We start from the raw sequence: 19,109 nt of genomic DNA, 5'->3' as shown, positions 1-19,109 counted from the left end.
CTACTTGTACTACTATTCCTACTTTGCAGTTTTTCACTTATCGTGGGTCTTCAGGGTACGGATCACCCACGATAAATGAGGGACTTCTGTACTTAACTTGCAAGTTAAATATTTAGTTAGCAAGCTAAATATTTAGCTCCACACTAAAAAATTTGTTTACAAACTAAATGTTTACGACCAAGCTAGATGTTTAGTTTACAAAGCAAGCTAAATATTTAGCTCCACACTAAATATTTAATTTACAAACTAAATATTTAACTTGGAAGTTAAATATTTAGTTGGATTAACTTGGAAGTTAAATATTTAGTTAGCAAGCTAAATATTTAGCTCCACACTAACTAAATATTTATGACCAAGCTAAATGTTTAATTTACAAACTAAATATTTAACTTGGAAGTTAAATATTTAGCAAGCAAGTTAAATATTTATGTCCAACCTAAATAATTAGTTAGCAAATTAAATATTTATTTTTGAAATTAAATGATTAGTTTGGAAAATAAATATTTAGGTCTGAGCTAAATATTTAGTTAGAAAATTAAATATTTAGTCTAGGAATTAAATGTTTAGCTTAGAAAATAAATTATTAGTTCGGAAATTAAATATTTAGCTTGAACAATAAATGTTTAGCTTTGAAAATAAATATTTAGCTTGTAAATAAAATATTTAGTTTGGAACTGTGACATTTACATATGTATGAATAACATGGTGAAAATGTGACTTTGAAAAAACAATTTTTTTTCTTATGAAAGGCTAAATAAACCAAAATATTGCTGTTAATTTTTGACTGTGTAACTTTACAAACAGCACCCCAAGATAATATCCATTTATCATTTCCTTCAATGAACAAACATGGGTCTCAGTAGCATGTGGAAGAACCATACACAGCCACAACAGTCTGGCACCTCCTCCTCATGCTGTTCATCAGCTTGGTCTCACACACTGCTGTGGGATGGCAGTCCATTCTTCAACCAGTATTCATCTTAAGTCAGCCAGTGTGGTTGCATTGGTCACTCTGGAATGAACAACTCACCCAAGCAGATCCCTCAGGGGTTCAAAGAGGATGAGGTCAGGACTTCAGGCAGGTCATTCCTTCCTCTCCACTCCCAAATTCTGATAAACCTCGGGAGAACGTTTTCCTCTTGGAGGATCGAGTTCAGTCCCCGATTAGAGGTATAGGATTGTCACTGGTGACTCACGACCCAATTGGTGCTTGATTGTTAGATGTGGGGACTGGAAGCTCAGAACAAGAGTCAGTACCAGAATAAGTTGTTCGGCATTGGAAGATTTTTTTTACAAGTTTTTCATGGGCACTCAACTCTGCTGCTCAACCCACAAATGACTTTTTCAAACAAATGTAGCACTTTGAATGTGTAGCAAACAGGCTTTACAATGGTAAAAGTAAAAAATAACATTGTTACAGCAAAGAAATAGTCAACCAAACACAAAGTTCTTTGCTTTTAATCCATTTTTATAAAGTATGCAGACTGCTACTTTGTCCACTTAGTCACCAGCTCATGGCTTCATTTCTCACACCAGTTTCTCTTATTAATCGTCCTCTAAGAGAAAATAAACAACCTCAGACACGTCTCCTGAAACACTGCAGCTTTGTTCCTGTCTTCCAGGGTCAGTAGACTGTGCTACATTTAGTTTCTCTCCCTCAAACCAGACAGCTTTAGTTTGGGCAGCCTTGGTAGAAAACCACTAGAAAACCACTTAACTGGCAGGAAGTGATGGTCATATCACACCCTGATTTGTGGTATTTCTGAAAAACTTCAAAAACAGGATGGGGCAACTGACTCATCGACTGTTGGATGAACTTACCTCATCTGAGCAGCAGTCCATGCAGGAGAAGACAGGAAGTGGAGGAGAAATAACCAAGAATTAGGCCAATCTGAGAGAGCAGGAGCATCTCGTCGACGTGCTGTCACCTGTTCATGGAAGAGTAGGTCACCAATCAGAGTCCAATACCGTCATTCCTCCTTTGTTTGTATCTGTCCAATCCAGTGCTATACTACGTATTTCCTCTATTTTAAAGTAATTTATTTACTGAAGCAATGACTCATGCAGATCACAGTTTAGTTTAGTTGCCATGCAAACAGACAGAGATTATGCATGTGTAGTATAGTTTGTGAACTAAAGCTAACAAATTCTTTGGGTCTTTGTCTAAAGAAAAGCTGTAATTTCGTGTCGTTTGTAGTTGGAAAAATAATCTTCACAGCATTCCAAATGGAGCTGAATCATGAACAGTTTCGTGCTGCCTCAGCAGAACCGGATGATCAGAAAAACACGCATTAGGGTCGATATGAGAAATTATTTGTCCCAGTTGAGTCATAACCAGAAGGGACAAGGGACGACTGTTTCAGCACAATTAGTTGCCGTGCTGTTAGATACAGTCTTTTTGTCTTGTTATACTCAGTTCTGTTTTCACCTTTTCCTTTTTGTTTTTGTAGTTTTGGTTCCCTCGTACATCTTGAATTCCTCCTCTGTCACACCTGGACTACGTTTGTAATCATCACATCTGTTTCTTATATCCAATTGCCTCCTCCTCCTAACACTGGGCCCTAGTTTGTCCTTTTCAGATCACTGTGGTGTCGCCGCTCAGTCTGTTTCTGTCTTCCAACACAGTCTGACTTCACCTGCAACAGGAACAAATAAGAAACAATTCCTAGATTGTTTCTGACTTTCCTAGTGGTCGGACAAAAATAGATGTTTTTTTAAAACTTCGCTTCAATTTTTTTTTCTCCCTCGTAGCAACTGTAGAAAACTTGGCATCTGAGAGAGAATATGAAGTTATGGTTTTCCGTTTGTGCCTTTTCTTGTCTCGTGTTTATTTAACTGATGCTCCTTTCCAAAGCCTGACAGAACAGCATGTGTGCCTGCAGGGCAGAGATGTCGCTCCTGGTTGTTAAAGACATCATCCGTATGAAGACATAGCTGCATGGACAGAAAGACAGTTTGAAAGGACATACTGACAACACTAGAATCCTTGACAACCATTATTTATGAGAACAGATTTTAACTTGGCACAATAAGCAGTTTGTTGCTGTTTTATCACAGCAACAAGCCACCAGTTTGAATCTTGCTAATGAATTTAGCTAATTTTATCTTTTATCTACTGTTCTGCTAATTTAATCTTTTGGGTACAGTTTTAATAATATCAATTTGTATTTACTGTTCTGCTAATTTTACCTTTAAGCTACTGTTCTGCTAATTTTATCTTTTAAGTATTGTTTTGCTAATGTTAGCCTTTGGCTACTGTTCTGCTAACATTAGCCTTTAACCTCTGTTCTGCTAATTTTCTCTTTTGAATGCTGTTCTGCTGGTTTTAACTTTTAGCTGTTTTGTTAAAACTACCCTCTGATTACTGTCCTGGTATTTAAAGCCTATAGCTACTGTTTTGATAATTTTAACCTTTAGCTAATATTTAGCAAATTTAAACTTTTAGCTGCTGTTTTGTTAACATTAGCTAACATTAGCTTATAATTGCTGTTATGCTCATTTTACCTTGCAGGTAATGTATTTTTTTTTTACTATAACATATTTAGTTAGTTTTGGGGCAGCACGGTGGTGCAGTTGGTAGAGCTGCTGCCTTTCAGAGAGAAGGTCGCCTGTTCAAATCTCGACCGGGGGCCTTTCTGGGTGGAGTTAGCATGTTCTCTCCGTGCATGCGTGAGTTTTCTCCGGGTACAGTCAGTTAGTTTTGCTAATTTTGTTTTTAAACTACTGTTTAACTGGTTTTAGCCTTTATTGTTTCCTCTGATAAATTTATGTTGCAAATATTCAGTTTCAGCTTTTTCGTCAGATTTCATCCAAGTTTTCTCATGTGCACAAAAAATGCAACTCCTTTAATTTATGAAGATCACATTGAGACACATGTTTGGCTTTTCTTGACCTGCAAAAGTGTCAGGATCCCAACTTTGAGAACTTCACATTATAACTGGTTTCATTTGAGCGTAGATCATATGGTCAGAGATTTTTCCTAAAGGTTCTTACAGTAAACGTATTGTAACCATTTTTCTTTTATAATGTTTTTCAGTACGATCAGCCAGCGCTCGGCTGAGGAGAACAGAACGAGAAACATCTGGCATCACCAGTCCCAGTAAGTAGCCTGTACCTCTGTCACATAAACGCAAACATTAAACATTAATAAATATGTAACGGATGTGTAAATACGCTGCAGAAATCCATCATCTCTCATGCTGAGCTTTTCGGGCCTCATCCTGCAGAAGTCTTAGTTAACAAACAACCAGCATAACATGTGATGAAGAACTTGCAGGCAGGTATTCAAGAGACTCCATAGATAGTCACAAATCTTTTTAACAGTTTATATCAGTTCTTGTGTGGCTTTAGCCTTCTATCTCATTATACTTGTACACAGAGATGAAGACAATATGTCCGTTACTGTACCATCATGTTCCTTTATTTCAGAATACAGCAAGGTCTGTATGAGTATGATGTTTGTTTGACGTCGTCATCCAGAATTATTCAAGAATGATGAATAAGAATTTGAGCTGTACAGTATGCCTATTGTTTTGCAATATGTTGCAGGTTTCATTTAGTGCATCCATTAGCAAATTATCTCTGTCTGTTCGGCACATCTTCAGTTTTGGCTCAACATAAATTAGTGGCATTACTGTGCAGAACTGAGAACAGAACAGAGTCTCCTTCCTGTGCAGATAACATCTGATAGCGGGTGAACAGCTGATCTCTGATGCAGTAATAGAGGCAAAGACAGAAAGACACTTCAAAACCTGTTTGACATTTAAATATTTCATTTGTTTTGTTGTGTCTCTGGACCAGAAGAGATTTATAAGGCAGCAAGAAGAATTTCTTCTTTCAAAGAACTTCTTTGTTGCAAACTAGACTTCAAAATACGGTGACAATAAATAGGAAAAATTGCATTTTTGGACAAAATTCAGTGAGTCCTGAGTGCTGAATGGCTTTGTTGAAATCTGTAGAAAAAGCTGAAAAGGGATTGCTACTTTTAAAATAATTGGAAGAAACAATAACATTAGCAGGTAGCACAGTGGATCTGTTGGTACAGCTGTTGCCTCTCAGCAAGAAGGTCGCCCGAACAAATCCCAGTTGGGGGTCTTTCTGGGTGGAGTTTGCATGTTCTCTCCGTGCATGCGTGGGTTTTCTCCGGGTACTCCAGTTTCCTCCCACAGACCAAAAACATGCATGTTAGGCTGATTGGTAACTCTTAATTGTCCCTAGGTGAGAGAGTGAATTATTATTTTTTTTTTTTTGTCTCTATGTGTCCCTGTGATGGACTGGGGACCTGTCCAGGGTGTCCCCCGCCTCTCTCACAGTGACTGAGGGATATGGACACCAGTGACCCTTATGACCCGAAAAGGAAGAAGAGCGTAATGATAAGAGATGGATGGATGGATGGATGGATGGATGGAATAATATCAGCAAAGCAACAGCTAAACGTTAAATTAAGCCAAAACATTGCTAAAGAAAATCAACTAGCAACACACAAGCTAAATGCTAAAAAGCAAACCAAATGCTAAATCAGTGGGGAAAATCTAACTCTTGTCCAACAGTAACTAAAATCTAAAAGTAGCAGAACAGTAACTAAAAGCTAAAACTGAAAAAAAAAAAAACAGCATCTGAAAGCAAAGACTAGCAAAGCAAATAGCTCAAAGCAAAAAACAAAAAAACAGTAACGGAAAGATAGCAAAAAGTCAAAATTAACAAAACAGCAGGCGCAAGCTAAACTGAGAAACCCTATAACTAAAAGCTATTTAAATGCTAGAATGATCAAAACATTAGCTAGTTGCTGAAACTAGCAGAACACTTGCTAGAAGAGAAAATTAGAACCGTTTTAGAAACACATTTCTTGCAGCCACTCTGCACACTGAGTTCATAAACCTCGCCTTGTGGTTGCAGATGTGTCTTCTCGTTTTGTTTTCATAAAGTTTACAACACACAAGCTGCGTCCTGCAGCAGCGAGCGCGAAACCTTTCACAATCTGTGAGATATTCAGCACTCACTGAAACCTGGAGCTGCGAACTGAGCCTCAGGATGTTCCACAGAGACTACAGATAAGAACGGAGGCAGCAAACTCTTTCTGGTGGGTGCGTGTTTTGTCTGCAAGTGTGCCAGACATTTTCTAACCATCACCATGAAACAGTCACTGGGGGAAAAAAATATGAAACATATTTTAAGATTTTAGGACAAACGGTGAGCATGCATCTTTTACACAGTCTTGCTGCAAAGATGCCGTTTTTTTGTTGTAAAACTTTCTTTGAAAACCAAATTAAAGAGTAAAAGCTGCTTTAAGATCTGTGAGGAAAACATATGTTGAAACAGGACTAAATTCTAGACAAACTGCACGCTAAACAACCGGGAGTTTACATTGCAAGGTCACGTATGTGTTTAAACATAAATACAGGTTTAATTTTAGAGCAGCGTCAAACCAGTTCGACGTGTTGAGCCACCATGTGCAGCTCAATCGTGGATAGATTGTTAGAAAGTGTCAAAGGTGAGGATTTCTCTTGTAGATGATTCAGAGAATAAATATTCTCACTGTTGTTTGAAACGTAGTGGGCATATAGTTTAATCAAATAAAAGTACACTCTTTAAACAAACAAACAAACAAATAGAAATAGGAGGATTTGCAGTCTTTAGTCAGTAGTCCCTCGTTTATTGCAGGTGTTACATTCCAGAATATATATATAAAGGCTTTAGAAACCCTTCCCATGCTCAGGAGCGGCTCAGTTCCGTTTCTGCAGACCTACCCTTCAAAGACAAAGCCCTCATTCAATGTTCTAAACTCTTAAACCTATTCATTTTAACAACATATTTATATGTAGCTACTAAATTTTACTTACCAGGTTCTGCAGAACAGCAGCTGCTCGGTTTGGTCCAACCCGAAGCTCTCAAGATTCACTGATGGGTCCGGAAGTGTGGTTCTGGTCCGGTTCAGTGGGTTCTGTGTGGCTCTCTGCATCCGCTGGGCGCCGAAGTCACTGTAATAAGAACTTTTTCCAATCAGATCAAAATTACGTATTTCAGCAGAAGGAAATGGGGCTTCTGAGCGGGGCACTACTAGTTTCTGGGAAATGTAGTCGTTAAGGCGGGAATACAGTATAGGCTTATTGAGAGAAAACTACAAAATGGTGGCACCTTGGTGGTTTGTTCATTATTTACTGTACAGTAGTGTCCCAATCATGTGAATAATATTAAAGTTGGCAATCGTGTGTCCTATACAATAAATAAAATAAAAAAAGTTAATGTACGTTGACAAACCACGATATCGCGAGTCAGAGAAAGTTGAACCGTGAAGCGAGGGACTACTGTACTTTAATATCTGGTTTCTGATTGGCTGATCTTTAGACCCTCAGGTGGCACAGAGTTTATTGTATTTGTGTGCTTTTTTAAATTTATTTTTGAGTTTCAAATTAGATAGAGATTATTTATTTTTGTACTTATTTTAACTAAATTTAGGATATATCAATAACTTGAATTCGTCTGCATTGTAGTTTGCATCAAAATTTACCTAGCTGTTTTTAATTTGAAGAGGAATGATTTCTGGGGGACATAAAAAAAACCGTTCTTCGTTGCTTTCTGTCGTATTCTGTAAATATGCATTTAATGGTTACAAAATCTTCATAAATCTGTGTCCAGTGGTTCATGACGTGTTGTGGCAGCAATGGTTTGTTCTCTTTGGACATGTCAGAAATCTGCATTGTGTCCATTCGGTGGCACTAATGTACAATTTTCTTCTTTTAATCTACTATGAAAATAAGAGAGTGACTCAAACTGAATATTAATTAAACACACGAGTCAAACCGGCGGTGTAAACAGAAATAAACACACACAAACAAAAGGTATAAAGATTTCACAGAGAGCTCCGGGTCACTGAGTTGGTGGGTGTTGCTCAAGACCTCAGACTGACATGTTGGAGTGTGTTTGAGCTCTCTATCAGGGCTCAGACGCTTGCCATGTGACCTCTGACCCCCGGCGCAGTGTAAGGGACGTACCAACAGTCAGGGGTCATCAGAGTTTCCTGAACACACATTTCAGTCATAGCTGGTGTTTCACGCACACACAAGGTTTCTCTTCAGTGTTTTTTTTCCTTTTAAACTATGGGGTGCCGTTTGTAAAGTTACACAGTCAATAATTAACAGCAATATTTTGGTTTATTTAGCCTTTAATAAGAAAAAATACATGTTTTTTATTCAAAGTCATATTTTTGCCATGTTATTCATACATTTATAAATGTCATAGTTCCAAACTAAATATTTAATTTCCAAACTAAATATTTATATTAAAAACTAAACATTTAATTTCCATACTAAATATGTATCTTCCAAGCTAAATATTTAATTTCTAAACTACATATTTAATTTGCTAATTAAATATTTAATTCTGACCTAAATATTTAGCTTGCAAGTTAAATATTTAGGTCAGAGTTAAATATTTAGTTAGTAAATTAAATATTTAGTTTAGAAATTAAACGTTTAACTTGGAACTTAAATGTTTAGTTTGGAAATTAAATATTTAGCTTAGAAAATAAATATTTAATTATGAAATTAAGGGTTTAGTTTTGAAAATAAATATTTAGCTGGAAAATTAAATATTTAGTTTACAAATTAAATGCCTAGTTTAGAAATTAAATATTTAACTTGGAAAATAAATATTAAATTTAGCAATTAAAGGTTTAGTTTTAAAATAATAGTTAGCTGGGAAATTAAATATTTAGTTTAGAAATTATTTTTTAGTTTAGGTATTAAATATTTAGTTTAGAAATTAAACGTTTAGCTTAGAAATTAAATGTTTAATTTGGAAATTAAATATTTAGCTTGGGAAATAAATATTTAATTAGGAAATTAAATGTTTAGTTTTGAAAATAAATATTTATCTGGGATATTAAATATTTAGTTTAGAAATTAAATGTTTAGCTTAGAAATTAAATGTTTAGTTTGGAAATTAAATATTTAGCTTGGGAAATAAATATTTAATTAGGAAATTAAATGTTTAGTTTTGAAAATAAATATTTATCTGGGAAATTAAATATTTAGTTTAGAAATTAAATGTTTAGTTTGGAAATTAAATATTTAGTTTTTAAAATAAATATTTAATTTGGAACTATGACATTTATAAATGTATGAATAACATGGTGAAAATATGAATTTGGGGGAAAAAACTATTTTTTTCTTATGAAAGGTTAAATAAACTTTAAAAGCTTAAGACATTTTTATTTTGTCAAGCTTTTAGTTAAATGTTTTACTGTTTTTTCCAGCTGTTTTTACTGTTTTTATTAATGAGTGGTTATTATTTTTATTTTATTTTAAGCCTTTATTTCTTTATTGTTGTACAGCACTTTGTGATTGTATCTATGATAAGTGCTATATAAATAAAGTTTACTTACTTACTTACTTACTTAAAACTTTACAAATGCCACCCCATATTTAACAACACAGCTTCTTCCCCTTCTGCATTATTTTAGCCGACTATCGTCCCGTCACTCATTTCCAACGCTGAGCTGTGGCCACTTCATCACGAGGAAACTTTACTCATCACACCAGTTTGGCGTTTATTGCAAATAAAGTGAATCACCAATCCAAGAAACAGTCATGTTTTTGTGTCCTGCAGTTTATTTGAGCCTGTCCATGTCACATGGCAGCACCAATGGCTTCTATTTGCACCACACAATGTGCTTCAGTCTTAGAGAGAGGGGGAAGAGAAAAAAGGGTCAAAGGAAACATATGATCAGCACATGGGGGCATGGTGTAATTCTGAATTCATTAGCAAAGTGAAGGAATCAAAGTGTGGAGAGGGAGGACTGGGAGGAAAGGAAGGAGAGGAGCAGAGGGAGGGAAGGAGTGAGGGAGCGACTGACGAGAGAAGAGGGAAGTCTAAAAAAAGGCAGGGAGTACAGTCAAAGACCTCTCCATGTGGCTGTGGAGGGAGAGATCCCGTCATGGAGGGGGACAAATTTTCAGGTAGGATAAACTCATTGGAAACAAAGCTCACATTTTCCCTCCAGTTCGTTTTGATCAACTTTTTTCTTGGTTATTTTTCTACAAACTGTCCTGCTCCGGACGGTTTTCCCTCTCTGTGGTATTTTCCACTTGCTCAGTCTGTCCTGTTTGCTGACTGCATGTTTTCTTTGGGCTTTGGAGCTCTGCAGCGTTTGTGTGGCAGCTTATATCTGCCCTTTGTCCGTCCAGTTCCTCTTTTTATGAACAGCCGTTTCTGCAACTTCACTTCCCTGTTGGTCATTCTGTCTGCACAACGTTTCCCCTGACGCTTCTTTTGCGCTCACGACTCAGTCTCATTCGTCTTTTATTCAAGTTTCTGGTGCGAGAAAGCATAATTTTCTGTTTCTCCATGATTTTTTCCATTTTTTTTTCATTCTTCCTTGGTGTGAAAACAGGAAGGAGCTCAGCTTGAACAGCACTACTCTTGTCCCCTGTGGGCACCACTCAGTCACTCCCATGACAGAGAGACATCTGTCAGTCTTTAAGTGGCCAACATTATAAATAAAAAACCCTAATTTTATCCTTATGCTGCTCAGTTGTGTTAACATGTGTTGGTGCATGATGTTAAAGTCATCAGGGAGGTGAAACGGTTGGCATGAGTGACCTAACGCCTCCTGTAGCACCTTCAGGTTGTGGCCCCTTGTCTCCAGATGTTTCTTCCAGGGGTCTGCAGCAGAACAGGGTGACGGGCATCTGCACGATTTCACTAGTGTTTAAATGGAAATGTGATGTGTTGCTGACTTGTTTCTTTTAAAGGGAAGTTTTTCTGGGCTCATAGTAAATCAGCCCTGATCTGCCATCAAGCATTCACATTTTTATAGCCAGTTGCCAAAGGCGAAGGCGGAGCCATGTCTTTGTTCGTATCTGTGTGTGGGTGTGTCTGAGCCGTTGGCAACAAACCTCAAAAATAACTGACAGTATTTTAAAGAAGCTATCGTGTTTTTATTGGATTTGCATCTGCAGCTGGACCACTTCTGGAGTCAATGATCACAGGAACGGCACACACACAAAAAATGGCTGCAAGTCTGTCAGTTTTGCAGAAGTTAAGCTAAAATTTGGTGCGGCTGTAGCTGAGAGTCATCCCCAAGTTATACGCTGAGTGCTAACTGATAGCACGAGATCTGTGTTTAAAACTTTGCCATTAACTACTGGAGTCTACCTTGTCTGTCTGTTAGCGAAACAGCTCTTGAACCGCTGAGCATATGTTAGAAAAACTTACAGAACGTTATCACCAAATGAACATTTACGACTGATGCACAATTCAAGATGGCTGCCACAGCATATTGACTTCCGCCCTACACATAAAAAGCCATATTCAGCCAGTTCTACACACACTGAGCCAAAACGTGCTGTGAGTAGTAGCTGACAGTCATTTACAACACAGAATTCAAGCGCTAACAGATCATGAAAGAAAGCACGTTGTTGCATCAGATTACACATGCTCTTTAAGGATTAACCAAAATGGCTACAACGCTGTCATTTCCCCAAATACAAGATGATCCTAGTTTAAAATTGTGTCATGAAAGGTGACGAGAAGTGTGCATTCCTTTAAGAAATATTCTTTCTGCCGTTTCAAGGTTCCCACAGAAATTACAACTCTGATTCCAATATAATAGAAATAATTAGTTAATTTATAAAGTTACACAGTGTAATTTTGGTTTATGGTTTACGAGTTTGAGTGCCTTGGTAATGAAGGTAGGAGGGTTCTCGGAGACGCAGCACAGAACCAGTGTTGTGTGTTTTATTGAGATGAAGCTGCAGGCTCAATTTGTCCACTCCATGGTTAAAAACAGATGGCTCAATCCAGATTATAATAAGGTGAGATCACTCCAACCCAAACATTTAGCTGTAAATGCTCCTTCCTAAATACTTTGGCTTTTCTTCTTTCGGCTGCTCCCTTCCTCAGGAGTCGCCACAGTGAACAAAATCACATGAAGACTTGGCTTTTGTTTTTTATGTCAGATGCCCTTCCTGACCGAGCTACCACAGCCATCTGTGTGGAGCAGAGAGCTGCCAGCTAGGGTGCCAATGGGAGCAGATGGTGGGAGTTGAGAGCCTTGCTTAAGGGCCAGGGTGGGGCAAATGAGGCAGGTGTGTGGGTGCTTCATCTTTCCCACACACATTTTGATGTTGCTTGTCCGGGGAGTTGAACCAGCAACCTTCCGATCACAGGCCCACCTTCTGTAACCTCTGCACCACCACTCCCCTTCCTCATTAATAAGTGTTATTTTGGCAGGTGTAAATATATCACTGCTCCGCAGTCGATGCTGAATTTGACATCAGCTCGGTTGTTAACACCCAAATGAGATTTCTTGCACACCTCTGCTAACGTCCAATGATTTTCTGTCTTCTGGAATTAAAATAAAAGCAACACTTTGATTTATTTGGTTGAAATTAGACACATAAAAGCAGGGGGGGGGTTCTCCTTCAGCTCCACTGCAGGAGCTTCTCATACGAGAGTTTAAAGCTACTCATGGCAAAGTCATGAAGGCCAGTTTAAAAAAAAAACTTTCATTCATAAAGTAGGGAACAAAATGTGCACAGTGTTTTCTAAATGTCTCCTCAAATTAAACATCTGTGAGCAAAATTTGTGAACAGCTGCCAACAGCCACTTGTGTTTGTTTACTTGTGGAAACAGCCGAAGTGGCTGAAAATAGGTCAACCTCTGTCAAAAAGATGCTTGGGGATGAGAAATTCAACAGCTTTCATATAATAGTACATATATACTGAAATATTTGTTGGGCAAAGTATGTTAATAAAACATAAAAAAAAAATTAAACTTTAAAGTTTAAGTTTCCCAAAAGCCGAGCTCTGTCTTGTTGGAGCTCTGCCGCCCTGCTTGATCTCAGATATTTATTCTTGACCATCGTCTCATCTGTTTTATTTCACGTTAAGCAGCTGAGTGTCTTCATGATTCTACGTGTCTGATTCCATCATAGACTGCAGCTTAATGTAGGTCTGTCATGTGACTCACATGGTTTTCAGCTGATTCAGCCGAGTGCTTTGTTTACATTGAGTGCAAACCTGCATTCCAGAAAAGCTTAAGGGATACTGAAGTAAACTCTGTTAAATCTGATCTTTTTTGGTACAATACACTATGAACTTTTTTTGTACTTTGCCTTGAATAACTTCAAAATAACAAATTAACGGCTAAATAAACATCCTAAAGTGTTTTTGTTGTTCATTTTGTTTTATATTTTGCAGCTAAAATAATTTTTCCTTCTTCAGCTGAGTTTATTTGTGGCCTTGTCTTGATTTTTTTTTTTTTGTTACAGAAAAAAATTGTATATTAATACACTAAATTTGTTCATATGAATATATATATTTAGATTTTTTTAATTTAAAAAGTATAAAATTTTAAGAAAAAATACAAAAATAATGATTTTATGGTAAACTAGGTCAACTTAGACACTTAAAAAACAACATTGTTTGTGTTTATGTTGCCTATTTTTGTAAATACAGTATTAAAAAATGTTTGCCCCTTGTTTTATTTGTATTTTTAATATTTCCTTTCAGTTTTGAACCACATAAAAATGTAGGGCAAATCATGTTATATAAGTGAGCTCTAAAGAACAATTTACAATATCACAACTGTCACAGCTGTTTAATAACATGCCACATCATCTGATCATGTCAGGTGAGTTCATCTCATCCGTCTCAGACAAATCAATTTATCCCACATTAATGATTGATGAGCCTCTGCTTATTGAGCTGATGCTGACTTTAAAGCTTCCTTTGCTTTCCAAGCCTCTGTTTTTCACCTCTGAATCAGCAGTGATTTATTTTTATTGGAAACTCTACGTGAGAGTGTGGACGAGCTGGAACGTCTCATTTATTCCAGATTCCAGTTTCTGTGAGGTCAGCTGACGAAGTCTGGTCCGCTGTTTCTGACATATAATGACAGTCTAAGTCTGCAGGGAATGACTTCTAGAGCTGCTGAAACAAATTCTCTGACTTTTTAACATTGAGTTTTGCTGAAAGTTTCCTCTTTTATATGTAATGTATATTTCCTCCACTAGATGGGAGTGTTGAGTTGAGTAAAACTGAAAACTGCTAAAAACTATTTTACAGTTTTATTTGCTTCTTGTCATGCAAGTCACCTTTAGGACTGGTTATTATTCTTATAGCTAATTTGTATTTTGGGGGATGATTTGTCATAGCGATGAGTTAAACTGAACAACGTGTGCCTGCAGTGGTAAGAGCTGGAACGACAGTGTTGGCTGAGCAGAGCTGTTACTCTGCAGAGAGATGGAGCCTGGGATAATGGCCTATGGGAGCCATTTCTCCTGACAGACAGCTGCACTCAGTATTTAGCAGCCCATCCCACCCCTGTGCAGCACACATACGCAGCATGTGCGCACGTGTTCCACAAAGCCTCTGAATGAAACCACTGAAGCAGCTGAAGGATGTGTCATTGTGTGCAGAGCCACAATGTTTCCAACAGGTGCTGCGTTTCATTAAAGTTGGTCTAGTGTGGCCGGGTGCTGATGTTTAACGTTTGGTTAAAAGGCAGCTGCTGCTGTCACCACATGTGCATCCTCTTTAGATGAAGCCACCAGGCCATGTGCACTGCAGGGCCCACAGGAAGGAGCAGCACTGAGAGGCTGTCTTATGCGTGTACCTGCATTTTCCTTCTTTTGCAGACATGTTTGAGCATTGTGTCAGAGATCCTCTGAGGTGATTTCTCAGTCGCACGTTTAGCTGAAAGTTGCTCTGTGCTGACATTTCTCCACAGCTCCTCTCATTAGCCGAGCTAACGCTGCGCTCTGTGTTTCTCACACAACAGCAGCATCCTCCCTCCGACTCTTTTTCTTTTTTGTTGAAACACGTCATCTCTGTGTCACCTCACATTTCCCCTCTTTCTTTAAATAAATCTTGTTCTCCTTCTGCGCCTGGGGGGACAGCCGGCGCACCTTTTCCCACGTTCCTTTTGTTATTCGTCCCCCATAAGCTTTAAGCTTAGCGCAGCTGCTCATTATGGGGGAAATATAATTGCATCAGCAAACGAGCACATAAACAATCTATTTATCCCCAGCACACAGACTTTACCTCCAACAGATGGAACTTATACTGAGGCCTGACTCATGGGTGAGCTGTCCCCTTCGAGGCCAACAGCAGGCTTTGGTTGTTTAAAGATGAACGCAGCAGGAAGCTGCACGGAGTTTCCTCAAGCTGGAAAAGCTCATGTTGAAATTACTAACGACTGCGGAAGATCGAAGCGTTGTTAAATGAGAAACATTCATTTGACAAAGTAATGATGAGGTGATAGTTCACATCTTTTGAAGTGGGATGTCTGTGGATAGATTGTGAACAGTCAATATCTTGCCTGTTGTAGATAGCTCTTTGGACAGCCTCAGGTAGGAGTTTAATTGAAACCAGACTAACAAGCTAATGGATAGTCGGAGTGAGGCGAAAGCCAAAGCAGACTGCATCCATCTCGAAACAATTCTTGTGTCAAACTATGTATAATGACTAATTCAAATTTTATATTTTAACATTAGTAATATATCAGTCAATTTCATGTTACATAGTTATTTATTCAGAGTGAATTGTCTGGCAGGCATTGGATGTGTGTATTTTTTTTATTTCTCCTTTAGTATTTTATTATTGATGATTATGTTATAGTTGTGAATTGCTCAACTTGTTGTAGTTTTATGTTGTATTTAACTGGTGGATCTTTGAAAAGCCCAGCAAGGGAATGGAGAATTAACAAGCTGCAAACAGGAACGTGAACTGCACTCTATGTCCACTGTGTCTAACTGCAGTGTCCCTGATAAATAACAAACATCAAAGTCAGAGAGTCAAAGTTTCTTTATTTTGTCATGCGCACCACATGTGGTACATGCAGTGGAACGAAATTATGTACACAGGGTCCCAGTTAAATCCAACAATAAAATGTAAAAGAAAAACAGTAATAAGATCCAAGATATGTACTAAGAAAAACATTAACTAAAAAAATGCTAAGCACTAATAGTACAAAAACAATATGCCGAACAGCATCACGAACATGAGTCTGTATCAGCAGATGAGTACGAATGAACACAGCAGCATGAAATAGATCAGCAGCAGCATGAAACAGATCAGCAGCATGATGTGATTTTTCACAATGATTATTCTGGTTAGAGATTCATGAGTCTAACAGTTTCAGGGTAGAAGCTGTTCCTCAGTCTAGTGGTTCTACACTTAATGCTCCTCAACGTCCTGCCTGAGGGGAATGGGGCAAAAAGTGTGTGTGCTGGGTGAGTGGGGTCCTTCATGATGCAGGTGGCCCTCTTCCTGCATCCGTAGGTGTAGATGTCTGTGATGGTGTGGAGACTGACTCCAACAGTCTTCTGTGCATCCTTCACCACTCTCTGCAAAGTTTTTCTTTCTGCAGCTGTGCAGCCTCCATGCCACACGTTGATGCTGGAGCACAGGATGCTCTCCACTGCACACCTGTAGAAGGAGGTGAGGACTGAGCTTCCTAGTCCAGCTTGCATCAATCAAACATCAATTACATATGATTAATTGCAAGCGTAACTAGTGACAAAAGTGGATAACGTTTGCCTTTCTGGTGGCTTTTCCAGAAGGAACATTATAAATTTTCTCCCAGAATTCATTCACCCTTTACGGGTTAATCCCATTGAGCCTCTGGGACTCATTTACAAGAAAGACCTGATAAGAAGAAGACAAGATAAGAATATGTTTGTACCGGTAATAGGAAACTGATGACTACGGTTGATGTGTTTGCAGGAACCGCCATGAAATTTTTGCGACTGGATTAGTTTCAGGAAATCAACGACCCACTCTGATTTTAGCTTCACTCAGACTAGCTGTTAGCTCATCTATCTGGTCCCAATTAAGTTATTTCTCCAGGCTGGGCAAAGAGCTATCTTTATATAACATTTTGTATAATAATATTTGATCAAAACTTTTCTTTAAGTTACTACTTCCCCTTTAAGTGACAACTGTTTTGATGAAATTGACTTATTTTTAGCCAAGTATTTCTTTTAACTCATCTCCATACTCACTTGCCATTTAAAAATATTTTCCAACTAGAGAAGTGTGCATATTTGATTTCAGTTGTTTATTTTTTCCACCACTCTACATCTAGACAGCTGTATGAAATAGAACATCACCACCTTAAATACTTGCTAATCCTGTAGTCTGCAGAAAGTGTGCCTTATCACCCTGAATGGACCTCCTGGGCTGTTTGTTCCTCTTGACATGAACTGCTGACATCCACAGTTTGTCTCGCTGGCATTAGCTTAAAACAACTGCCACACTGGCCTGGCATCTGTTTATAGAAAATACTGTATCGTCTTCTCCTCCGTGTCTGCTGCTCTCGCTTTTCAGGGCCGGAGCCACTTTAGGACGGTGGTGGAGCTCTGGGTTTCTTTAAGCAGCAGGCGGCTGTCTCTGTCCCTCGTCACCTGTTTGCTGCAACTCGACACCGGCAGCTGCATATTTCAGTACATTATTTTATAGTACGGTGCAACAAGATAAATCACTGCCCTCTCATATTTCAACTTGTGGCATAATAAAGATCTGTTGGCTATGACGCAGCAAGGAAATTGATCACAAGTTTAAACCACATGTAAATTAAGATTTTTCTTCAAAAATCTAAATTTAACACCTCTTTTTTGAAGATGGTTGTTTCGCGTCACATCGGGGGAAAACGTTCTGCAAAACATTAGATAAAAATTAGGATTTGAATGAAGTAAATACTTGTTGAAAAACGTTTGTCTTTCCTCCAGAGTGACAGTTGTTACAACAGATTGAAGTAGTGCTCCCCGAGCGTGCCGGGGCCTGCAGGGACATGCAGGAAGTACATCACTGTGCATGTGCATGCATGTGGTTTTTATCTTTGTGTGGGCAAACGTTGTCTTTAGAACCTGAGTGGGCTGACTTGGCTTTGGCTCTGATTTAGATCAGCAGTATGGTTAAAACCTTTAACTGTAATTTGTTAATAATGAGTTGAGGGGCTGCATCGTGTCAACAAAAGGGTTGGGTGCTGTGCACATATTTTTTGTCTGAGTGTGTGTGTGTGGGGGGGGGGGGGGGGGGAGGAATCTGTCGCACATGTGCTGGGCAGGATGTGTCGTGCGGGTTCAGGGTGTGACAGGATTCTCCTCGTGTCTTCAACTCCATCTATTTCCACAATTACTGCACAGTCTTAACCCTGTTGCCATAGCAACAGGTTTGACCTTTTAGTACAACACTGTCCTCTGCTGGAGGAAGAGACACATTGTGAGGCAATGCATGGTTCAAATCTAGACAAACAAACATGTTAAATATGAGCACAAGCTTTAGATGTGTTTTATCTGAATGAGGCGACAGGAGAAGATCTCTGAGCTCAGATTAGGTACAAAGATCTGATAGCATGACCTTAGTATGTCAAAAGGTACAATTAGGATCCTGTTTCTGGGATATCTGTTTCGACCAGATGTGTTCACCGATGATCATTTTTTTGAGGATTGCATTCTTTGCATTGTTCAGTGGGGGTGAAATGTGGTGGAACAATAATCTCAGATTAAATGTATGAGCACATAAACAGAGGGAGCTGTCCGTGTTTGTGTGCATACGCTCGGTAAACACGCCTAAATCAACAGACAGTGCAAATTTTACACCCAGTGTTAACTGTGAATTGGTGGTGTGTTTTTAAGACATGAAAAATCTCAAGTGTCATGCGTAATCTCAAATTACACATGACAACAACCTGTGGATTGTAAATCGTGACTGAAATGAAATTTCTTTTATTTGACTGCATTCTAAATCCAGACCACCGATTTTGCAAAAGTTAGTGTTGCACGTCTCCAAACGCACTTTTCTTTTTTTTTTGTATAAAGTTCATTACTATCAACTGAAAAATTAATAATTTCAACATACATGTATGTGCAGGTGCAGCTAGCAAGGTTTTTGTGTTTACTATCATCACTAATGAATGCATTAGAGGCCTTTAGCAGATTTTTAACTAATAAATTTATTACTTGTGTTTTTGAAGATTATTTTTGTGAAAGCAGATTTTTTTAGCCTTCACTAACAAACATTCTTAATATGTATGTATATATCGATATATATATAAATATTCATATATTTATATATATTTTTTATATATTTTATTTTATTATTTTT

General features: G+C 38.1%; 1 protein-coding gene across 2 annotated transcripts in view; it reads left to right on the top strand.

Annotated features, from left to right (window-relative positions):
• Nucleotides 1-19,109, top strand: part of LOC119421599 (septin-9) — a 916,196-nt gene that overhangs the window by 844,917 nt on the left and 52,170 nt on the right. The window contains exon 1 of one of the 2 annotated variants that reach the window (XM_037688942.1): nt 9,789-9,956. The exons of the other annotated variant lie outside the window; for it this stretch is intronic. Within the exon in view, the coding sequence (XP_037544870.1) occupies nt 9,935-9,956 (22 nt within the window). The 5' untranslated portion in view covers nt 9,789-9,934. Of the gene's footprint in view, nt 1-9,788; nt 9,957-19,109 lie in introns of those variants that run through there. 2 annotated transcript variants of the gene reach the window in all.

Source organism: Nematolebias whitei, chromosome 15 (assembly GCF_014905685.2).
Source record: "Nematolebias whitei isolate Nwh7 chromosome 15, NemWhi1, whole genome shotgun sequence".
NCBI lineage: Eukaryota > Metazoa > Chordata > Actinopteri > Cyprinodontiformes > Rivulidae > Nematolebias > Nematolebias whitei.
This window is presented reverse-complemented; position numbering and strand designations above follow the sequence as displayed.